The 24627-nt window shown below is 51.1% G+C and overlaps 1 protein-coding gene across 1 annotated transcript; it reads left to right on the forward strand.

The window, feature by feature from the left end:
- The first annotated feature begins 1570 nt into the window (after positions 1-1570).
- LOC104698121 (claudin-17-like) lies at positions 1571-23964 on the forward strand. Its single transcript, XM_039554658.1, is given in 10 exon segments — positions 1571-2250; positions 3007-3158; positions 3463-3689; positions 4449-5439; positions 10146-10279; positions 14728-17313; positions 18922-19092; positions 19338-19457; positions 21631-23792; positions 23794-23964. Coding segments are annotated over 2 exon segments (660 nt in total). The 5' UTR covers positions 1571-2250; positions 3007-3158; positions 3463-3689; positions 4449-5439; positions 10146-10279; positions 14728-17313; positions 18922-19092; positions 19338-19457; positions 21631-23201; the 3' UTR covers positions 23863-23964.
- The last annotated feature ends 663 nt before the right edge of the window (positions 23965-24627 follow it).

Below are 24627 nucleotides of genomic sequence, written 5' to 3' on the forward strand. Positions count from 1 at the left end.
AAAACTGTGTCCACATCCTAATGACTGGCTTGGGACAGAGGGCAGGTCCCAAACCAGGGTTGTTTCCTCAGCTTAGAGGGAGAGGAAAGCAGGTGATGGAGCAGAGCATCAGTGCTGAGGGCGCGGAGCAGCTGCAGGGTGGTCCCCCGGTGGAACAGGAGAAGGGATGTGGGACAGGCAGCTGCCCCAGGCTGGTGCTCCTGGGACTGTGTCCCTCCAAAGCCACGGGAATGGTGCTGGATTGAGGGGCTCTTTCCAGGAGGGCTGTGCTGGGGGTGGCTCCTGGTGCATTCTGTGTCTGGTGATGCTCGTTAGCACTCAGCAGAAGCAAACAGGGACAAATGTGTGACTGCAAAAAGCTGCCTCATAAATATGGATTGCGTGGCTTTAAATTCCTTTGGAGTGTCTTCCATGAACCCACTACACTGATTAGGGGCTTTGTTTCCTGTTCTTTTTGGGGACCTTGCATCTCCCAGATCTCATTTCACCTCCTCTGAGTTAGGAATTTATATTTTTGTGGAGCTGTGCAGCATGAAGAAAGAAAGTGCAGGAGAATCTACATGCAGTCCCCTTAACAGAGTAAAAAGGCAGAACAAATAACCCACCGTTAGTGGCTCTCGGAGAAAGCAGCTTCAGGAACCCACAGCCATTGTTTCCTGTGGTTAGAACCAGGGGCAGCGCAGCTGAGGCAAGAGCTGGGGTTGTGGGGAGAGGTGACATTGCTGGCTCCTGCACCCAGGATGCCAGTCAGGCTGTGAGGGCAGCAGCAGCACCGTGCAGGTGTCCTTACATGTGTGAGGGAACCTCCTGTGTTTTTGCCGTGTCCTTTGCCGGCACTTAACCTGCAGCACCGAGCTGGCACCGCCCTCTGGCACCGCCCTCAGCACGCTCTGCCTCCGTGCCTTAATGAACAGCTCTGTTACATGTGTTTCCTAGCAGGCAAAACAAACCCCGCCGCCTCCCTCCGGCCCCGCTAAAACACAGCGATTCCATTTGTGGTGAGCACGTAATAACCGAGGGAGCAGGGCTCCAGAACCCTGCCAACAGCAGGGCCCTGCTGTGAATGCACTCAGGGAGAAGGCTGCTCGCTAACCCCACGCTGAAGGCACCCACCAAAGGAACCGTGAGCACAAATTAACAGATGCAACACCTCCACACTGTAAAGTGTGTAATCCAAGGATCTGTGTGCCACTAGCACAGCCCCTGCTCACAGCGAGCATGAACACGTGCTCTGGGGAAGTGCTGTGTGCACAGGAGGCAGCAGGAGCCCGCCCAGAACTCCCACACAAATTGGGGGCTTGGAATAGATAAAAGGGGAGCAAGAATGGACAAAAGGGGAGCAGGAAGTGGAACCATTTCAGAACCAGAATCCCAGAATCCCTGAGGTTGGAAAAGCCCTCCCAGCCCATCGAGTCCACGCTGTGCCCACTGCCCACCTTGTCCCCAGCCCAGAGCACTGAGTGCCACATCCAGCCCTTCCCTGGACACCTGCAGGGATGGGCACTCCAAACCTCCCTGGGCAGCCCTTGCCAAGGCCTGAGCACCCTTTCCATGGAGAAATTCCTGCTGCTGTCCAACCTGAGCCTCCCCTGGCCCAGCCTGAGGCTCTGACCTGTTTTGCCACAAACTGAGCTCACGTGGCATCCACGGTTTGAGAGGAGGTTTTTGGACAAGGGACCAACCTTTGGGACCTGGCTCAGGAGAATAAAAACAGCTGACAAAAGGTCTCTCGGATACTCTTCCTCAAAAATGCTGGAAGAAACGTCCCAAGCAAGGTGCAGACAGGAAGGTGCCAGGAATTCCCACAGGGAGGGGGCTCTCCCGGCTGTCCCGGGCTCTGAGCAGGCGGGAGCAGCCTGGTCCCCTGCCAGCCCTGCCCAGGTGTTTGGGATCAGGCTGTGGGAGGACTGCACAGACAGGATGTTCCTGCCTTTGGGGAAGCAGAGGGAATCTCTGTGGGGCGCGGTCCCACGGGAGAACTGCCACAGGGGTCTGTAGGTACTTCTAACATATCTCATTGTTGTTCCTTGCCAAAAATACCAGGGTCTGTATCAAACCATCATTCCCAAAGTCCTTCTGGTTCAGCAGGTTAAAATCTCCCATAAAAAGTAAGATCTGAAGAGTCAGCAGGGGTGAAAATCCTTTGTGGGAGCCCACAGGCAACATCCTTCTCTGGTCATCTGTGCTGCTACTTCTTCTCCTGGAAGAAACTTTGAAAGATAAACAAAACCCTTGGAGAATCCTTTTTAGGTAAGTTGGAAACAGCAATAAATATAACCATTGGCAGGGATGGAACTGTGAAGTTCGACTCTCCAGGATCTGGTGGAACTGGGGCACGCCAGCATTGAGTAGATCATGAAGAATTATGCTTTATAATATTCTTGTACGCGCTCTAAGCGTGGGGGAAAGCGGATTTTTGTACAGTAAATTCCCTCGAACCTGGGAATGTTAGAGTCTTGCAAAGCCAAAGTAGATTTGCCTGCATCACATAAAAACTCTTAAGTTAATCCTTAGCCAAAATCTAAGCCTCTCTGTGGATGGCTAATGTAGGTTTGCCATAGGTTGCCATGTAATTGATACAGCAAATGGTGCATCAGGGAGTGCAGGGCACGGCTGGGCTGTTCCAGGGGCATGGGAGCTGCTCCTGGGATTTCTGAGGGCCCAACAGGGCTGCTGCCAGTGGCTTGCAGGTGTATTCTTAGCGAAGAGACATGTGGGGTATATCTCTGCATGTCTATAAATTTGCATTTAGAACCAATAATGTCAGCAGTCAGCTCCTTTGCTGCTGCCTCACGGAGCCCTGCCTATGAGCTACTGTGAGGATTGTCCTGGGCTCTCTCCATCCCTCCTCTGGCACTCCTGGAGTCTAATTCACAAAAAAAGGGGAAAAGAAGGCAAGTTTCCCTACCCTTGCCATGAGAGGGGGGGGAAGGCCTTTTTTCCCTGGAACAGGAACTCAGACTGATGCTGCCCATCTGAACCTTGTATTTTTTAATCTCTTTCCAGGCCACCGGTGCTCTTTGGAAGGAGTTTTTTTGGAAAGGCATTGGCTTTACAGCTGCAGTAACATTTCAGTTCCCTGCTCCTGCTCCAGCAGAGAGCTCCAGGTGTTGGAGCAGCTCTCTGGAATGTACTCTCCCCACGGCCCAGCAGAGCAGGTACCTTTTATGGACCCCTGAGACACGGGAGCTGCGGGGCCCCACTGGAGGGAGGTAAATGTGATGTGAGTGATGGTTCCTGGTTTCCTACAAGGCTGGCAGGAATGGAGCTTATTCAGTATTGCCACTCACAGACCACAGAGGTGCAGAACTATTTCTGTCTCCTCTGGGTGCTTGAGTATTTATGCTGGGTCGGGTGCTGTAGGCAGAAATTAACTAAAACCCAGTAAAAAGTGGTGCTCCAGGGGACAATCCCTGGAAACACAGGAATCTCACATTTTTTCTTGTTCTCTCCTTGGGACAGTGACGGTCTGTGGAGAGCCCTGGGGTGCCAAACCCTGTTGGCCCTGCATTCCCTCTTCCATCAGCTGCCTGGAAACCCCTTCCCGGAATCTATTAGATCAAAATCACAAACTTTCCTCTTCAAAAAACTCCCTGTATCATTCAAATTAAAACTGCACCTTACTGGAAGTCGCTGGAACTGCTGGAGAAGATTAAGATCAAATCCTTTTTCATGCAAGCTTATGGGATGTAAGCTCAACTGCATATTATTATTATTATTATTATTATTATTATTATTATTATTATTATTATTATTATTTTTGAAGTGCTTGAGATAGCACGTATTTTCCCCCACCTTTCCACATTCATGGTTTGATTTGCTTGTTGGTTCCCCCTGGGCCATGCACATCCTATTAAGGGAGCATTATCCCGGCCCGTCCTTATTTTGGGATTTATCTGAAGGCAAACTGTGTTAAATTATGGTGCTGCATTATTAACAGGCCATATGGGCATCGGGCTGGAGAGAGAGAAGCTTAACAAGAACACAGGAAAACAATTTTCCAGATCCTTCCTTCTCCTAATACATAATCCTGAGTGCAGGAAAGAGATAAAATATTTAAATGGCTTGCTGGAGGGCTGGGAGGGACAGGATGTTGTTAAACTGGTCTGAGAGGGCTCCATGTCCAGCCACCACCTCTGCTGCTCTTGCCCAGCACTTGTTTAAGGCAAGAATAGTTTTTAGGTGTTCTGTGGCCTGACATAAGCACTGGAAAGCACTTTCCCCCCTGCCTTTCCTGTCAGGTTTATTCACTTGTCTGCTGTTACTTGCTGCAAAAACTGGGTGCAGTTTTGGGCAGCACAGTGTAAGAAGAATAAAAAGCTATTAGAGAACATCCAAAGGAGGGAATGGGTAGAAGCTGAGCCCCAGCATTTGTGAGCTCTTGGCTTTAAAACCCTCAAAATCCCGGGACCAAAACCCACCACCTCTTTCCCCACTTTCTCCTGCAGGAACCCTGGCATGAAGCTGCAGTGACAGTCAGCGCTCCGCTTTGAAGTTCACAGCCAACTGGTTTTGTGTGTGAGGCAGCTGGTGGCACTAGGAGGGAATCAAATCGGCTCCCCGTGAAAGCACCGAGGTTGTGAAGGCGCTCTGGGGAAATGCAGGGAAATATTTGGGTGGAGGTGCGAGTTCCGGCGGTGCCCACGCCCCGGCTGCCAGCAGGGAGCTCGCTCTTGCTCAGCAGCAGCGCCCACAGGAGCAGGATTGCAGCGGCGTCCCTTTGCAGCTGAGGGGGGGCTCCTCATTTCCCCTTTCCAGCCTGGAATAACCCGTGTCACCCGCCCTGGTGTGGCATCCCCTCTCCTCCGCCGTGCTCGCCCTCAGACTGATACTTCTTCGTTAGGTTGTGTCTTCACCTTTCTATTATGAAGGCTGATCCCTCCTCCTCTGTATTAATTGCAGTTTTTGTCAGTTTTGCTGGGCAGACAGAGGAGAAAATAGGGTCTGCCTGGGTGTTTGTACTGGGAGAAGAGGCCCATAAACCCCTCAGCGCTGCCTGACAGGGATTCAAACACCGCCAGACCTTGTTTGGACACGGTTTCAGACCTTCTGCCCGCTGTCATTTCTCATCTCTCCGCTGTCCCGCTGACGCGGAGGACAAGGACAGCTCGGCCCGAGCAGGATCCATGTTCCTGCAGGCGCCTGGCGGTGCTGTGTGCCTGGGAAGCGTGAACAGACAGACGGACAGAGCCCCGCAATCTCAGGGCAGCACTAACTCACCTTGTTGGGGTTTGGAACAGCTGAGCACGACACCCTCCTCCTCCTCCCCCTCAGTGGGACTCTGGTTTTCCCCTCTTTCTCCTTTGTTCTGCTCTTCCCTTGGAAAGTTTAACACCCTCTTCCCTTTGTGCCAAGCCTTATCTATTTCTCGCCTCCCCTCACTGCCACTTTTTCTCTGCTTGCCTTGGAAATTCCTGCATTTCTGATTTTTCTCAAGTGGTAAATATTTCCTTTCTCTTTGTTTTTTTTTTTTTTTCCTCTGATTTGTTTGTTTCTTTGTTTGGATTTGGGTTGCGTTTGCTTTTGGTGGGGTTTTTTCGTGGTTTGGTTTGTTTTTTTAGTGTTGCAGGCACAGAGGCTGCACCGTGTGTGCCTCCCCCTGCCCACCACGTCCCTGGAGGGCTGGGCTTTTTGGGGTAACCCCATCACCCTTCTGCAGGGCTTGAGGTCTCGCTGTGTTTCCAGTACATGGACAGGGCATTTCTGTGTGTCTGCGTTTCCCAGGTGAGTGGAATGGGCAGGTTTTGGGCTGGTGGCACCCAGCAGTCTGGAGAAGCACAGTGACTAACTCCCCACCTGTGTTCTGGCTCCGCTGCCTCCCTTGTTGGTATTTTAATGCCTGTGCTTTGTATTCCACCGCCCTGCTGGAGCTGCCCGTGACCCCTCCACCCCCGGGCTGATTCAATTGCTCTCTGTGCCTCCTCCCCGAGCTCTCCCCTCATTACAAACTCCCATTAACCTCTCCAGCCAGGCCTCCCTGGTAATCACTCCTTGCTCTGAAAGAGGCTCCATCCCCATCCCGTGCTAATTATTGTATTTGAGCAGGAGCTTTCCGTGCTTCAGGGAACCAACTGTCCATCTTTTGTGGGAGCAGTGGTAATTCTTCCCACCTCTGCTGCCACTCTCCCTCTTTTTGCGCTGGAAACTGGAGGGCAGGGAGCCTCACCTCGGGCTGTCTGAGCAGCTTGGGAACAGCCTGCAGCTCTGCTCTGCCTGCTTCACCCCAAGGCTGGCTGTCCACAGAAAAGCAAAATTAAGAACAAAAAAGGGTTGGAAATGGATCGTGCTTCCCCAGGGAGACGTGAGGCTTTCACTTGGCTTTGCCTCTGAGTTGTAATGAATTTGTGGCGAGGAACAGCTCGTCTGAGAACGGCTTTTAATACAAGAGAGAGAGCAACAAATGCCTTGTACCTTTAGTTCCACGTGCCTGGGACGTGTTAACAACAAGCACTGGAGCTGTTTGCTGGGCCGATTGGGTCCGTGCGATCCCAGCAGGGTTTCCAAGCTGTTGTGGGTGATAATCAGGCAGGGAGCACGTCCAGCACGCTTCTCCCGCTTCCGTGGGGGCTGCGGAGCACCAGGAGAACGGTCCTTGGGCTGGAGCTGTTTGGAGCTTCCCAGTCAGCACTCCCTGAGCCCAGCCCGCAGCCTCTGCTGGCAGCTTCCCTGGGCAGTGCTTGGCACACGATGCTCCCCGGCCCCTGGTGCTCCAGAGGGAGGAATTTTCCTTCTCGTGGCTCCAGGAAAACAGGGAGGGGAGCCCCTGCTGTGTGCAGTGTCACTGGTCCCACTGGTGTGGGAAGGATGGAGCTGGAGAAGGGGCCGTCCTGCCTGTAATAAATTCCGAGACTCAATCTGCTAATTACCATTTTATTGATTAACAGCAAGCGAGCAAGGCAAAGGCAAATACAGCGCTGGGCAGCAGGGGAGTCTCCGCTCCACCAACTGCCGCGCCTTCCGCCAGTTCCAGTTCCTTCTTATACAGTCTCTTTTCTGGTTGACGTGTCTTTTCTTACGGTATTCTGCGCATGTGTGACTTGTTGCTAGGGGGTCTTTTTCCTCCTGGTGGTCGCAGCGATGGTTGACCCCTCCTTATATGGTCATTATGCTCAAGGTCCTGGAACTAAAAGCTGGCTAAGCAAGTACAGATAGGGATTAGGCAAGCACATATTTGTCTCTGGCTTTTATCTAGATCTAGGCAGCTGGTTTCCTGCTACTTGATATTTAGTGAACAAAACATTCTGTTTCCTGCTACTTGATATCCTTCACACTGCCTGTCCCCTGTCCCCAAGGGCCGTGTGAGCTCCTGTCAGAGGAGCCGCAGCCTGGGCTGCCGGGGGAGCAGGCAGGGAAGTGTTTGCAGGGGGGCTCTGTTCCCTGCCATCACAGCAGGAATGGCTTCCCAGTGCCAGAGGGCAGGCATGGATGGGAGATTGGGAAGGAATTGCTCCCTGGGAGGGTGCTGAGGCCCTGGCACAGGGTGCCCAGAGCAGCTGTGGCTGCCCCTGGATCCCTGGCAGTGTCCAAGGCCAGGCTGGACATTGGGGCTTGGAGCAGCCTGGGACAGTGGAAAGGTGTCCCTGCCCATGGCAGGGGTGGGACTGGATGGGCTTTAAGGTCCCTTCCAACCCAAGAAGCCTTTTTGTGATTCCCTGACTCCATGATCCCTCTGTCCAGCTGGCGTTCATGCAAAGTGGGTGTGAAGTGACAGCAGGACAGAACTGACATGGAGTTGGCACGGGGAGCTGTGAGTGCTCAAAAGGCCAAGCACTGGAAGATAAATCCTGAAATAGAGAGTGGTTTGTTGCTGGCATCAATTAAGCAAAACAGACTTTATTTTTTAAAAAGTCACAGCATTGACCAAGGCATCAGTGATCATGTACCTAATTTTGCATCATGTTGTGCTAACGCTGCATCAATAAAACTTCAGTGATTTCCCTGAAGCAAACCCATCAATATCTGGCGTGGTGCAGTGGCAGAGTCATGCATCAGCCTTCAGTGAGGGGCTGTGTGAGAATTTGTGACACACATACACAGATGGGCATTGCCCTCAAACTCCTGAGCTACCTTTCACTTAAATATCATTTGAGTTACACCCCAGGGGAGGAAACCAAAGACTTTGTAAGGGAGCCTTTCCTGCCTTTGGCTGGGCTGCAAAAGCTTTTCTCAGTGCAAGGCCATATGAAATAGGAAGCACAACCAATTAAAATATGAATATAGCAAGTGCACAAAGTGGCAGTGACAGTAAAAGGTGACATTTTGGGTGCTGGGGACAGGAGTTCCTGGTGCAGCTCTTTTATGGCCCGAACCTCTATGCAAAACAGAGCAGGGAGAGGATGCTGCTGTCCAAGGCAGCAGAGAGAGGATAGTTGGTGCTCTGGGAAAGCAGGAGGACAGACAGCACTGCCATCAGACAGCTGCATTGCCAAGGGTTCCCTGAGGAGCCCAGCCAGGAGGAGCCAGGACAGACAAACAGAGCAGGCGCCTCTTTTGAGACACTTTGGGAGTCTCATCTTCTGGGAAGGGATGGCTTCCAGAGAGAATTCCTAAGGCAGCATCCTTTACACCCGTGGCTGCAGCCATTCACCTGCTCCTGAGGCTTTCCCGTTTATTTTTCATCCAAAGGCAGCTGTGACCCCGTGTGCCAAGATGTTCCACCTTTCCCAGAAGCAGCCCCAGAAGGGTGAGGATGTGATGCTACAGCTCAGCCCCAGGGTGCCTGAGGGGTTTGGTGTCCCTGCTGCTCTCCAGGAGGGCCCCACTCCAGCAGATCAAAGAGACCCGAGGCCAGCAGTGACAGTTTTCATCACGCTTTTAAAAGAAGGATCATGTTATCACCTGATCTCAGGTGTTCAGCATCTCCTTTGTTCCAGGGCACACTGAGAGGTCCGAGGGCCATTCCTGCCTCCTTTCTTGGGTTCTAACTGCAGTGCTGATCGATCTGGGGAGCTCTGGGCTAATTAAGCCCTCAGCCTGCACTGCTTGGAAGCCAACATCCTGAGTGGGTTTGTTTGGGTGCTTTGCAGGAGGAGAATTAAGAAACGGCCAGGCAGAATTCATTAGAGCACATTTTGTTTCTCTCCCAGCTCTGCCTGACCCCGGTGCCTTCATTTGCTGCCTGGGTTTAGAAAAGCTGAGGCAGCCTGGTGTGAGGGTGGCTGAGTGGGAGGAGGTCTCTGAGAAACGATGAAACCAGGAAAGCTGAGGCCAAATTCCTGGAAATAAAAGCCTGAGGACTCATCAGTCACGGTAAATATTTTGCAGAGCTTTTGCAGATGAATCAGTGCAACACTGGCTGTCTTTGCTCAAATAGAAACGTGGTTTGGGTTGGAGGGGACCTGGAAGCTCATCCCATTCCTGCCCCTGCCATGGGCAGGGACAACTTCCACTGTCCCAGGCTGCTCCAACCTGGCCTTGGGCACTGCCAGGGATCCAGGGGCAGCCACAGCTGCTCTGGGCACCCTGTGCCAGGGCCTCCCCACCCTCCCAGGGAGCAATTCCTTCCCCAAATCCCATCTAAACCCACTCTCTTTTATTTTGCAGCCATTCCCTGTGTCCTGCTACTCCAAGCCCCTGTAAACAATCTCTCTCCATTTTACTTGTAGGTCCTGGAAGGCTGCAAGTATGAAATCCTGATTATCTTTATGAGGAATTCGTGACTGAACGTACTTTCGGTGGTATTTTGGGATAATGAGAATTAATATTCATCAACAGTCGTAAATGAGAATTTGTAACAACAACCAAAGGAAAGCTTGTTTGAGATCTGTAATGATAATGTTCTTTCACAGCTGCTTTTGTGAGGGGGGAATAATTTAGCAGCACTAGAGCTGATGTTGACTCTCGGGTTTGTGGTGAAATTATGAAGTGAATGTTCCCTCCAGAGGACTCCAGAGCTGTTGGTGGGAGCTGGAGGCACGCTCTGGAGAGAGCCTGGAGTCTGCTGTGCTGCAGGATTGTAAATGGCTGTAATTTCACTGCACTGCCTCCATCGTGCCTGCATCCTATGGGAAACAGCATTAAGCAAAAAATAAATGATGTGATCTTTCTTTAAGCTTTAGGAAAATGAATTCATGCTAAAATGGCCTTATCTTTTCTTTTTTCCCCCTCCGTGTAACGTGGGATCCTATGTGATGATTTCTCCACAGAAACACTTTGGTTTTCCCTACTCCTAATGGGAAATTTCTGCAGACAGAAAATCCTTGAATGCGAGGAGGCCGGAGGCTGGTACCAGCTAAACAGAGGAAGATTAAGATTAAGTACAAAACCACGGTGTAACAAGGTAAGAGGCAACACAGCTTCAGAACAAAATACTGAGATACAGATTGTTTGGGACACTGCAGGGGAGGGAAGAGAAGGGGTTGGAAGTGAAGGGCTCTGCTTTTCCTCCCCATGCTCCTCATCCCCTCCACCCCTCTCCAGCACATCCCTGTGTTTGTTCTCCTTGGAGCTGCACAAAAACTCTGTCACTGAGCGAGGACGACGCTGCAGAAGCCACCAAGGGAAGGAACTTGACCTGGCTGGTTTTTCACAAGAGCAATTCCCTGTCCCTGCTTCCCTACAGAGGGGAAACTGGGGGTTAATGACACCTGTGTCATAGATTTATTGATATCAGTATTTTATAGAAAACAGGAATATAAAAATTATTTTATTATACAAATGTGGAAATGCAAAAACAAGGTAGATGAGAGTTTGCCATGGGTGTGAGCTGTTTCCCAGCCATTACCCATTTAATCTTTAATTTCATGATAGAAGCCAACACTCCTGATTTTGTCTAAGGCATTTGACCAAAAGGTAAATTTGGTTTTGTTTAAATCTGCTGAGGAGAGTGATTTTAGGGGCAGGAGTTTTTCAAGTCATTGGAGTGGAATTGGTCAGCGTTGCCAGGAGGAGGAACGCTCTCACTGCTGCTGGCAGCGAACTGCTGCAGTGCTTGAGGAGCAGCACGTCAGGGCAGAGGAGCTGTGGGACAATTCCCTTGTGTTTCCTGTGAGACAGCGCTCCCAGGGACGGGGTGGCCTTGTTGGGGTGGCTGTGCAGGGCCCTGAGCCGGACTCGGTGATCCCTGTGGGGCCCTTCCAGCCCAGGACATTGCGTGTTTCCCTGGGCTCAGGGGATGCCAGGAACAGCTGTGGCTGTGTGAGCCCTCCCAGGAGCAGTCAGAGGCTGCCTTGGATCCCTGCTGCAGGTGTGCTCCTCATCTGGGGGCTGAGGGAGGGCTCTCGTGTCTCAGATAAAAGCAGAGCTCCCCCTGTCAGGGCTGAGCTCTCGGAATGGTCCCACATGTGAACCTGCACTGCCCTGGAGCTGCTGTGCCCTCCCACTGGAGGGGTTCCACACCTGGGGGCAGAGCAGGGAAGGAGGCAGGGAGAAGCTTTCTCAGCAGAGGGCTTGGGCAGGTAACAGAGGCTTCTCTGGGCAAGCTGTGCCACTCCACCCTCCCAGGGAAGGATTCCTTCCTTAGCATCCATTCTAAGTCTACCTTTATTCAGTGGGAAGCCATTCCCTGTGTCCTGTCCCTCCATGCCTTGTCCCCAGTCCCTCTCCAGCTCTCCTGGAGCCCCTTTAGGCCCTGCAAGGGGCTCTGAGCTCTCCGTGGAGCCTTCTCCTCTCCAGGTGAGCACCCCCAGCTCTCCCAGCCTGGCTCCAGAGCAGAGGGGCTCCAGCCCTGGGGCAGCTCCGGGGCCTCCTCTGGACTCTCTCCAGCAGCTCCAGGTCCTTGTGCTGCTGGCCCCAGGGCTGGGGCAGCTCTGCAGGTGGGGTCTCACCTGAGCACAGGGGCTCTCCATCCGTTCTCTGCCCAGTCAGCATTTCCTCTGCTGAAATCCCAGTACAGGCTCTTGGCAAGCAGGTAAATAGGAAGTTTTGCTCTAATTCCCACCTGTGAAATCCTGCTGCAGCCACCGAGGCACTGGGGCTGTAACAGAAGGGCAGCCTTGCCAGTGGTTCTTATCTTCAATGAACTGTCCTGTCACACTTGTGGAAGTGCTGGGAGGGCCCTTCAGGATGGGCAGCCCTTCACAGCAAGAATGTCAGGAAGGCTGAATGCCAAACCCTGCGGAGCTGTTAGAAAAGGAAATGAGACGTAACATGGTGTTGTGACCTCCAGTAGGCTGGGGCAGAAGGGCCACAAATGATTGGTTTTGTCCACAGATGTGAAACTTTTAATCAGATCAGCTCAGGCAGTGTCTGTATCCATCTGAGGCTGCAGCTCTGAGGCTTCAGGGAGTTGCAGCCTCTGAAGCTCTTTAGCCACTGTGTGCCTACAGAAATCCTACTTTGGAACAGGGTCCCTGTTCCAAGCCTGGAAAATGTCCTGCGTTAGCACCTCACAAAACACACAGAAGGTAAAACCAGGGAAATTGAATTTCCTGCACCACGTGTTGATCCAAGGGGGGCATCATCACTTTGTCACCTGTTTGATAGGTGGGATTTAAGTGGGGTTGTGGATTCCCAGGGGAGCTGTGAGAAAGGGGGCCGTGGCAGGGTTATCTCCTCCCCAAAGAGAGCAGCAGTGGAAGGAGAGCCATGAGGAGGGTGAGGAGCAATCCCTTCTTGCTCCCACAGGAGGGGATTAACCGGAATACCAAGTGCCAAAGGGACAGGGAACAGAATGTCCTGACCATGGGGACCTGTTTGGAGCCAACACACACCAAAGCAGCCCTGAAATGTTGTGTATTCTCTGCCCAGGCAGAGCTGGAGTTGCTCTAGGCCCATATTTTTAGGACATTTTAGGTCCAAATATAGAGAATAAAAGTGCTGCAGCTCTCACCTGCTCTGGGGAGCAGGAAGGGGAGGAGGGCAGAGCTGGGAGCACAGAGCAGGAAAACACGTAGGTTGTACAGAGAAGTTGGACACTGACTTCAGGGGTATTAATTCCTTAATGTAGTGGGAAAGGGAAGGCAAGGGAAGGAGGAAAGGAAAGGCTAGATTTTGCCTGGACATATTTGTTTTCTAACACACTGTTAGGATCCTGTGGCTGACAGTGAGCTGTGGTTAGCTACTCACAGGCATTTTTGATATTTCCCCATGATGAAATGACATGTTTGAATAGAGAGGAGAACAAATAATGAGATTCATCACTTGCCCCTTTCCTGTGTTTTAATTATAAACAAGCAGATGCAATTCATAACATTAAATAAGATTTCCCCTCATTTCCTTCCAAAAATGGTTTTGAGCAAGATAAGGCACTTAAATTTAATCCTTCCAAGAATGTACGAATACTGAATCCTTGGCTCAGACACAATCCCACCATGAATTTATATGGGAGCTTTAATGGGTTTGTAAATGAATCAATAACGTGGTTAAATTATATTTGCTCTGCTAATTATTTTCCATGTCCTGCAAATTAGAACTTCAGCAGTCTCTGAGAGAAATCAGCCCTGCTGTTTGCACCACGCTTGCGTTTACCTGCTGGAGTATTACTGAAGTGCCTGTTTATTGGTTCTGCTGGGGCTGGGAGCTCTTCCTTTGCTGTTTGAGTGGCAGCCACGGGGCTGCAGGGCCATGCCATGGTGGTTCCATTATTCTGTGTTGGCTGTGTCAAATCCATTCTCACAGGGAAATGCTGTGCTTTCATAGGCTCTCCTCACACTCCTCCTGGGGGAGCAGGATTTAACCCCCTCCTCCTCCCCCAGGAAAACCTGGGGACATTTTTGAGGATGGAAATGGATCTTGATTGGGCTCTTGGCCTCGTGAGTTTGAAGGGCACGGCTTCAAGCATGGGTTGGATGAGATGACACTCAGAGGCTCCTTCTGACTTGAATTACTCTGTGATTCCAGGAATCCGGTCATCCAAGGCATTTTCCCCACTCAGTTTTCCTGAAGCCAGCAGTGATGGGGCCGGATGGCAGGACAAGTTTGCAGCAGGCAAAGCAGCAAACAACACCAAAAGGACAGATCAGGGCTCAGGGGGCCAGAAGCAGCAGGAGAGGTCCCCTGCCTTCCCCATTTTCCCATGTTTTCATGGGCAGCAGCCAGCTGCAGAGGTTGGGAAACTCGGTGGCTATGAAAGACAAACGGAATATGGAAAGATTTGTAGGATGCTTCTTACTCTGCCTTCCCCCCTAACCATGGTTTTACCCACAGAAACACACTCGAGGAGCGTAAGATATTCCCTGTAAATGGGACTTCTATCCCTCCTCTATCTCTGATATGCCAGCGAGCTGGCACATTTAGCACTTGTGCATTTGCTTTCTGCTTTTGAAGAGCTGTAAATGGCAAGGAAAAAGCTAGAGGAGGGAAAGTTCAGATGAATAGCAGCTGGCTTGTATTTCAGTATCTAGGCAGTTAAATCCTAAATTGTTCTTTTACTGTGTAACAAATTAGGTTGTCTCTTAACACGAGGAGCTCTATTTTACAGCAAAAGAATCCTCGTTTAAGGCTGGGTTTCTAGTTCCCGTGCTGGGGCACATTCAGAGATTAGGCTGAATACCTCATGCATACACCCATAGCTACAAGAATTTGTGAAAAGGATCTACTGTTCCATGTCTGTGTGGGGTCTGTTCTTAGGTTTTTACCTGTGGTTTCTGGTGTTCTGGTTTTCACTCATTTCTTCACCTGGCATTTTCCAGGAAAGAAAGGTCACATCACACAAGAACCCTTCAGTGAACAGTTCACCTTCTCGCCATAATTCTTAAGGGGTTTTTGTGGCTTTTGTGGTGGGCTTTTTTTAAAAATTATTTTTAATTTTTTTATTTGAAATGATGTTTTTCTAAACTATTTATACAGGTATAGCTCTCACAGGTCTTGGGGCACCGATGCTTCCCATTGCACTTCCTTCCATCTTAGGCAAGTTGCTGACTTCTGCAGAGGAAAACAATTTGTTACGTGGCTTATACCCCATCCTGAGGAGCTGAATGTGCAATCCTTTAGGCACATGGATATCTGGAATCCTGCTCATTCCCACAGCTCGGTGTGCAGCAAGAGGAGTGTCTAGAGCTATGTATGTGTGGAGGTACTGGCAGGTTTGGGTCTCCTTTCTCCCCCTTAAACGGTGCGTTGCAGCTTTAGGTTCAGGGTTAATTTCTCTGTATCCTTTAGCTTTGCTTTGTCCCTGGATCCTGTCTCTGCAGTGCTCTCCCCAAAGCATCAGAACAAAAGTGCTTTTGGGAGCAGAGGAGAAGCCCTGTGGCACGGAGCTGGCTCTGCTTTCCCCTGGCACTGTGCCACTGAGCTGGGGTGGGATACTCCTGATTTCTGTACAACAGACCCAGGAGTGGCACCAGTGTCTCCCTGCTGGGCCTGCTCCATCCCTAGAGCTGCAGAACACAGCCACAGCTAAGGACAGGGCTTGGGGCTTTTCATTGTTTCTTCAGATAAACAGCTCCAACACAGAGCATTTGCCTCAGAAGGCACATTTATCCCAAGTGGCTCTCCCTGTCCCAGTTCTTCCAGAGGGATTGGGGCTCGGGCACTGAAGGGAATGAGAGCCTGCCTGTGCCTCCTGCTGCTCTGTGCTGCGGCTGGGGGCTCAGCCACACACTGGGGGCTCTGCTGCACCATCCCAGTGCACGCACACGTGGATGGGTAATGGCACTGGGGCAGCAGCTTGGCTTATTTGGGTGGCACCTTGGAACAGCTTTTGGGCTGTGTGGCTCTGCTTCTGCTTTGGGTGCATTTTGTATGACAAGCAGTAAAAAAGGGCTTAGAATTACACCACGGTATGAAAGCCTGGCTGTTGCAATGAAAGGAGGAGTTAAGCGGCTGAGGGGTTTTGTTTTCTGCCTGAGAAAGAAGGGATAACAGTGAATAAAGACAAGATAATAATAGTTTAAAAGAAAAGCATTCACCAAGGGATTGATTTACTGTAGGCTTAATGGAGGGTTGCATGGAGAATTTACCCAGCAGAGGAAGGTAAGCTGAAACACATGAAAAAATATCCCTTATTTCAGAGAATAAACACAGCTCTCTATGTACATCCTAATTATCATCCTTTCAGGGAAAGTTAATATTTCCTTTGTAACCCAAACAGGTCAAACTCATTCACAACCTTCTTTCAGAGGCAGCAGACTCATGGCTTACAGCATTTTCCAGCATTGCACAGAGCACAAGAACTGTGCTGGTTGCTTGCCACAGGACTCTGTGGTGTGTATATATATATGTATACATACATATACATATGTATATTTGATTTTTTTAAAGGGTCTTTTGTACAACCAGGTCAAGACTTTTGCTGAAACCCACTCACACCAGCATAGTTTATAGAGATAAGGAACATAAACAACCATAGTATTCACTCCCATTAAAACAGGCTAAACTATATTACTCCTATTAAGATCATGACCCCCCCAATAAGCAGCAATGTAAAGAAACCAAGCCTAGTAAAAAATAAGTAATTCCAGACAAATCGATTTAATGAATGACCCAAACCAATCAATAGTAGCAGTATTTTAATAGAATTTTGTAACCAATAATAAAGTGTAACTCCAGACCCACGGAAATCGATGGAATTTTGCCTTTGACTCAACTGGGAGCGTAATTCAATTTGTGGTGTTTAATGGAGAACAACAGTCCTGTTCTGGAGTTTGATTGACTGTTGTAAGTATTTTATTGGGAGTTTATGATGTGAAACCCTTTTTCCTGCTTAGGGACAAGAGCATTGATGTGGGGAATAAGCAGTATTGCTTTCAGAGATGAAACCGAGGGGGTCTGCCCTGTCCCCCTTCACTCGGCACGTTGGGGACTCGCGCACATTCCATGGAAGTGGAGCCTTTCCAGGTGCACCTGGTGCCCTCTGGGCCGTGTAAGTGGATGCCCACCCTGCAGGGCAGAGGAGGAAATGCTTGTTCGGCTCAGGTGGGTGAAGTTCCTCTAGAAAAGCTGATACCTCTGGACTGCTCCCTTGCTCTTTTGGTGAATAAAAGTGCCACAATTGTTCCTTAGAGCTGTTCCTGCAATAAAACCTCCAGAGGTGGCTGTTCTGCGGTGTCCCTAGAAGTATATCCCAGCCCTTAGTAGTCATTTTCACTAGAGAGGGTTTTCAGGCAGCTGGAACTAAATCTCCTGGCTGCAGAGCAAGGCTGCTCTGCGATTCCTTTCCCACAGTCGGCAGCTTTCCTTTAGCTCTGAAAGCTTTTCCTTCCTTCAGGACTGATCCCACCTGGCTTCTTGAGCCCCCCTTGCTCAGCTTCATCACCTCCAATTCCTTCCTCTCTGTCACCCTCCTCACACTCCTCCCCACACTCATTTACCCCCTCTGGCTGGTTTTGGCTGCTTCTCCTCTCCCTTTCCAGGTTTGTTGCCCTGAACTGTGCAGAGTCCCAGAGAAGCTGCAGAGCACGGGGAGCACACTGCCTGCAGGTGGCCACAGCTCAGGTAAATGTTGTCAGAGCCAGGAGAGCCCTTCCCAGGGTGGGTGGGATGCACTCCACTTCATCATCCTGGCTGTGGGGCTCAGCCACTGACAGCACATCCCCAGCTGGGGCCTGGTGCAGATTTCCTGGCTGCAGTTCCTCCTTTGTTGTTGGATTCCTGAGGGGAGTAGGATGAGGCCCCAGAGAAATCCTTGGCTCCATCAGCAGCAGAAATCAGTGTCTGGGCATAGGGGTGTGATAGTTCTCCTTGCAGCAGAGCCTTTTGTTGTTTCACTGACTCGTGGTTCTGCCTCCACGTTGCATTCTTGGTACTCCGTGCCATCCCTCCAGTGTCTCTGTTGATTTTCCATGCTGAGCCAGGTGCTTTAATAAGGTCCAAATGGATTTGATTTTATCAACTTTTATTTTCTAGAAATGATACCAAACAAAACCTGAACTTATTTTTCACTGCATCCATGCTACATTTTGTTTTACTTCCCATTCACTTCTTCCTGAGGAATTCTTAAGCCTCGTCCCCATTCCCACCCCTAAGCTGTTCAGTGTGGTTAATAAGGAATAACGAGATCAGGATCAGAGGAGCTGTTCTCCCTGGCTGCTCCAGGCACTCTCACCTCCTTGGCAATGGCCTTGTGCAGAGATGCAGCTCCTCTCATCCTAATGATCCTTCAATTCCATCTTCTGCCTGCAATGTGAGCCCCGTTCCACTCCCACACAACAGCACCAGGTTTCCTGAGACCTCTTTCTCCTCTGTTTTATCCTTATTTTAAAGTCAGTCTGCACATGTCAGACCGTTTTCCGTCTTTTTTCCTTTCCCTTCCCTAACTTCCAGCCCCCTAGCTCCCGGCACATCACTGGGGCAAACAGCTCACGTTATTGGGGTTTATTTTGGAGGTGAAAATTAAGAATGTAATTGCATTCAGGACATGGGCTTGGGAGAGGACAGAACCTGAGGGAGACAGGACTGGACAGGGAGGTGTCCAAATCATGACTAGGAAAGATGGAAACCCCCCTTTTCTTCATGGTTTGAGACCTACTGGTTTAGTTCCCAGCACTGCTTGGCTACTGGGAAGCTCTAGTTCAGAGGTGCATTATAATGCTGAGCTCCAAAACCAATCTTGGGAGGCCGAGCCTAATCTTGTTTCTGAGAGCATCAGCCAGTCTGATAAAAGCTATCACCTCTTTCTACAAAGCCTGCCTCTCACCTGTCTGTAGGCCATCGCTGCCACCATCTACCCTCTCTGCCTCTTTCACTCCACCCATTAAGGCAGGCAAATAAAGCAGTTCCCCTGTGCCCCACGCAGTGACAGCCTAACTGCTGGCACTCCGGAGAGCAGCCAGTGCTGCCCTGGGAAGTTGCTGCATTTCCGACAGCTCAGTGTCAGCAGGGCCATCAGCAGCCCTCAAATACACTTGGAGGTGCTGTCTGTAGGCAGCAGAGTGAGGCAGCAGTTTTCTGGCAGCTTCTATCTCTGTCAGCTTGTTCTGCTCCCGTGTGCAGGCGGGGAGGTGACAGATTCCTTGTAAAAGCCTGAAGCGGTTTAGGTGGATTAAATACTCGGAGGAGTGTTTGATATTTGATTACTGTGGGGTTTCATTGCACTGCAAGCAGGTTCCTCAGTGTCCAGGGGACAGGATCCATCAGACGTGGAGCACCAGCAGGACTCCGGCCGTTCTCTCAGGCTGGGGATTTCGGGTGTGCTGGAGGAGGTGGCAGAAGATAAATGTCAGTTCTTTGCAATTCCAGCGTCAGTCAGGGGTCGCCCCGGAGCTGGAGTTGGAGGTGAGTGCCCAAGTGACCAGGGGAAATCCCTGTCTAAGGAGAGCAGGTGTTCCTCTCACCCCAAAATGTGCCACGCTTGAAGAGGGGGGGAAGGAGGCGCCCTTTCATCTTTTAACATTAAAAACTGAGAGTGGAAGCGCAGGCAGCAATATTAAAGGTAGCACAAATACAAAGGCCTCTGTTGGCTTCAGGCCATTTTCTCCTGAGTGTAAAAACAGATTCAAGATCACCTTTTGCCTCAGCAGCAGGCTGGAGATGCGGCAGTCAATCAAGATACCACAGGAAGCAGTGGAGCCATTAAAGCGGAGTGTGATTTCGTTGAGCAGCCCTCTACGGAGCCGAAAACAAAGTGGTTAACGCAGCAGGTAATGATTGGGGAATGAAAGCCACGAGCAGGAAGGAGCTGATGCCACTCACAGGCGTTTCCAAAACAGACGATCGCAGGCAGCCGCAAGCCTGCTCTCTGTCTGTGCACTCCCTGCAGGGTGGGCTGGCAGAGGAGGCTCCAGGTGAGCCCCCTGCCCACGGGAGGGATGCAGGGAGCCCACGGAGCCCCAGCCCGCTGGGGTCCCCCTGCCAGGCTCTGCCTGGGTAGCTGGGAGCTCAGAGACGTCACTGGGACTCTGTAAGCACTGACTGGAAGTGTGCCTTTGATAAACCTCCGTATCTGCCTGCTCCGGGAGTGTTACTGAGCCTCCAGCGCAGCTCATTAGGCTGCAGCACAGCCTCTGTGCTGCCGAGGAGAGCCCGTAATGAGCTCTGGCCATTATGGCTGTACATTTGTACAGGATTAAAGCCTCTTGCTCTCTCTATAGGTGCGTGTGTAGGGATAAGCACTCTGAAAGTCAAGGTACAGAGAGGTTATTCAAAGAGGAGTTCATCCTGCTTTCGGGGAGGCAACTCAGTGTTTACATTATTGGTGCCTGTAACTAATTAACCACTGAGGCTCGGTTCGGTTAATCCTGTGGACTGGGGATGCTCTGCTTCTTCGTTTTCAAGGGGCATCAGCACTTTAAGAGCCACAGAGGGAACAGAAGGTGGTGCCCCAGGGAAAGATTGAAATGAACATCCTGATTTGAAGGGAAGAGCAAATGTAAATCTGAGAGAGATCCCGGGAGAGATGAGGTGTAAAGGCTACGTGCTCCCTCAGTCACCCACTTTCCTCTTTGAAGGCAAATTTTGGGGTGGACATGTTTGCATAAGAACTGGTCTTGTCCTCTTGAGGCAGGGAAGCGTTCCAATAGAACAGCAGAGGGATGATGCACAGTGAGGAGGCTTCCAGCGTCTGGTCAGGTGTAAGCAGGCATTTCCTTTTGTTCCCTCCGTGGTATCTGCCCACCCTGGGAGAACTTCTGTGGTTTCTGCTCTGAGAGAGAGGTGCTGTTCAGGGAGGTTTGGGAATGCCTCAGCCGGCCAAGCCTCTCCTTCTGAGAGCCTTGCAATGGAGCTGCAGTTCTCTGGGGGGTACAGGGCTGTAAGAGCCCCCTCCAGGCTGACCCAAACACAGGATTTACTTGCAGAAGGTGGTTTTTTCCACAGATTAGTGAAGTCAGGGGCTCACTGGCATGGGAGAGGTTCAGGAGGTTTTCCAGTTCCAAGATATTTTTAATGTTTCTTTTTTTTTTTTTTCCCCCAACCTGTCTCCTGTAGCTCCTTTAAACCTCTGAAGTTTGCCTTCAGATTCCATTTGGTGGTTTTCCTCTGCTGCCTCCTTCCCCTCAGGTTCCAACAACAGGAACCATCCTGCCACTGGCCCTGCAGCAGTCCCCTGGCTGTCCCCCTCTCCTGCTGACACCTGCACAGGATGTCACCCACCAAAGGCTCTAATTCCCACTCAAGATCCAGCCCCACTCGGCCATTTGGTCCTCCCTGGATGTGTTGCTGCATTTTAATCCTATTTCTCCGGGCAGTTCTCATCTTCTCTGCAAACCATGCCCTGGCGATTTTCTGCGTGGCCTCAACTGCTGACCCTCCCAGGGCATCTGAGGGAGAATTATTTCCCAGCATTCCTGATAGATAAGGCAGCCAGGAGAATGGATTCGGGGCATTAGGCATGCTCTGTGCTCCAGCTGTGCACACACCTTCGGGAGCTGCCTGCCTGAAAACATTGCACAAAGGGGTTTTCTGTTAGGAAAAAAAGGCATTTAAATGCTGGTTTTAAGAGGGATTTTCCATCATAAATTGATTTCTAGTTCTGGAGTTAAAATAAGAAGTCCAAAAAACAGTTTGGGGAATTCAGAGGTCAAAGAAGTCCAGCAAGATAGATGGAGACTGTACTCAAATAGTACAGGTCTTGTGTGCAGTGTTCTCCTAAAGGAGCAGTGTCCTGCCAGGGGAGGGAGCTTCTTTTAGACCCAGCTCTGAGCCCTGATTTCACCTCCACTGGGGCACAGAGCAAAGTGCCTCCAACTTCTGCATCACAGAATTCTTCTTGTCTGTCTGCAGTGATGTGAAACTCCTCTCCCTGTAAGTACAAACCTGATGGTGGATTGATTTCTGTGTTTCACATCTCAGCTGAAGACATTTTTTTCTTTCCAGATTCCTGGTTGTAGACGTGAAGCTCAATTGCCCAGATCCCCCGGGAGCATTTTCCATGTGGAAATGTAACATTAAACTGAAAAATTTGCATGATCTGGCACTTCCTTCCTTCCTTCCTTCCTTCCTTCCTTCCGTCCTTCCGTCCTTCCAAGGAGTAACTGGACTGTGGGTGGTTTGGGTGGACAATTCCCTTTCCATGGGTTCAGCTTTGGCTTTGAATGTGCTGTGTAGGCACCTAAGGCTGTAATTAAATTAATACCATCAAAGGCAATGTCTGATATTTCCAAACACACAGAGTCCACAAACACACAACCCCAGACCGTGCCTTTCTTTGAGAGCACTTCTGGGGCCTTTATTGCCTTTAGTGGGCCACTTTTTTTTTAAATTTCTGGTTTTTAACTGGTTCAAAGGGCTGGAGTAAGCAGCAGCACTCCAACTTCACCACCACCCATGAGCTGTCGTCATGCAGCACTGTCTCAGGGCAGGAGATGGAGGCAGCCAAAGCCCTACCACAGCAGCTATTCCTGGGCTGCCTGAGGCGGATCAGCCTCTGGAATGTGTGTTTGTCCAGGCTTGCAGGGATCTGTGGGAGGGACTCTGGGTTCGTGTGCTGTACTCCCTGTACACACATCAGACGAGTGCCCCCAGCCCCGCAGTGTCACCGGGTAAGAGTGCTGCTGTGGGACACAGTGACAATACTCTCCTCCTCGTTCACCCACAGAGGATCATCTCCTAACTGTGCCTTTACTCCTGATTCAAAAGCAGAAGCTGTGAAGCTCAGCCACTTCTTTGCTTTGCCTCCCTCGTGAATTTTGGAGCTGGTAGAGCGAAGCTTTGATGTTGATTGGAATACTTGACTTTCCTGTACCTGTCTAATACCATGATTAGACTTTTGTATTTGATCAAAATGAGAAATCTACATTAAAGGGCTACACCAAGCACCTCCTGGCTTGATTTAAAGGAAAATAATAATCAGATGTTTTCCCAGGGCTGCAGCACTTAGAAAATAAGCCCCACTCCAAGACTCAAGTTAAGCTTTTGTTGTAAGAACAACTGTAATGACCCACTTTAAACAAGATTTTAGCAGACGGAAGTTCAGGCTTTCTGTACTGAATTGCAACAGAGCTGCAGTCTCGCAGTTAAGAATTGCTAGCCCTGCAATTAGGCACCTTTAATCGAATCCCTGCCACTTGCTTAATTCTAGCAGCACTTCAGCCACCCTGTGAGAAGCAGTGAAATCAGCCCTGCCACACCTCTCCCAGGCTGCCATTGGCTGCAAACCTGTCAGGCTTGATGGGCTGCAGTCAGAGGGGATTTCAAAGCAAATAAATAGCAGGGCCTTGGAGCAATCAGGAATGATTTCCACCTGTTTGAACTCCTGACTGGAGCAAGCCTCTCCTGAGAAACCCAACCTTGGAGCAAGCCTCTCCCGAGAAACCCAACCTGCTGCATGAGGAAATGGCCAGAGACGATACTCCTTCTCATGGTGTCCACGATTTCTGTGAGTAAGTGACTTTGGCAGCCCCTGGGCCAGCAGCTGGAGCAGGTTTGGGAGCAGGTTTGGGAGCAGCATGGCTTGCTGCGTGCTCCAGATCACCGGGCTGATTTTCGGCGGTGTGGGCATGGTGGGCACCCTGGCAGCCACGGCCATGCCCCAGTGGAGGGTCTCTGCCTACGTGGATGGCAACATCGTGGTGTTTGAGACCATCTGGGAGGGGCTGTGGATGGACTGCATCAGTCAGCTGGGCATCAGGCTGCAGTGCAAGTTCTACGACTCGGTGCTGGCGCTGCCCCCGCCGCTGGAGGCCTTCCGGGCCCTCATGTGCGTCGCCGTGGGGCTGTCCATTGTCTCCTTCCTGATGGCCATTGTCGGGGTCAAGTACACTCAGCGCGGCAAGGAGGGTCCCCAGGGCATCAGCATCTTCATCCTGGCAGCTGGCGTTGCCTTCCTCCTCACGGGCAGCCTGGTCCTCATCCCGGTGTCCTGGACTGGGGGCAGCATCATTCGGGACTTCTACGACCCCGACGTGCCCGTGCCACTGAAGCGGGAGCTGGGAGCCGCCCTGTACGTGGGCTGGGGCAGCAGTGCCCTGCTGCTGGCCGCAGGAGCCATGTACTGTCACTTCTGGTGCTGGGCTGACATGGCCACGAGGCCCAGGTACCCCCTCGCTGGCCCGGGCCCGGCTGGCCAGGGCAGGAGGGCCGGCCCTGGGTGTCCATGCCTACGTGTAGGGGCTGCCCGTGGCCACGGAGCCAGGGAGTGCTCTGGGCTGCACAGGACCTTAGGGATCATCTCGTTCCAGCCCCTGCCATGGGCTCGGACACCTTCCACTGTCCCAGGCTGCTCCAAGCCCTGCCCAAGCTGGCCTTGGACACTGCCAGGGATGGGACATCCTGTGATCTTCCGATTTGACATGTGCTGATTGACTCCTTAATTTACTTTCAAGCCTGTAATGGAGGAGTAATTTTGTTCCCTTGCTGTTTACTGTTGATGGGGATATCTGCTCTCTAACAGCCTGGCAGGAACTGTTCTTACACGGGTGTTTGGTTAGAGCACAGTCCCCATTTATTTGGGAATGAGGAAAGGCGTGGGGACAGCGGCAGTCAGGAGGCTCTCAGGGAAGATGAACAGCCTGTGCTGGGCTGGAGGGAAGGAGCTGCTGTGCAATATCCCACAGCCCTTCCCAGACCCCCGAGGTGCAAAGGGAGCAGGGCATTTCCCTCTGGAGTGGAGTGACTGTAAGGAGTGCTCTGGGGGAAGCGTGGGGCTGGCAGCACGGCTCAGTGAATGGAGAAGCCTGCAGCAATCCTGCTGCCAGTCCTGCACGGGGATGTTCGTGCTACCCCAGCAGAGGCCTCTGGGATTGTCCTTGGCATTCTCTGGTGCTTGTGGAGCTGGTGCATCCTCCTCATCTCCTCTGCAGGGCCAGAACAGTCAGATTTTTAACCACTTCCCCAAAATGTGCCGTGAGAGTATTGGCTTCCTGCTGTTTGCTA

This window comes from Corvus cornix, chromosome 1 (genome assembly GCF_000738735.6).
Source record: "Corvus cornix cornix isolate S_Up_H32 chromosome 1, ASM73873v5, whole genome shotgun sequence".
NCBI lineage: Eukaryota > Metazoa > Chordata > Aves > Passeriformes > Corvidae > Corvus > Corvus cornix.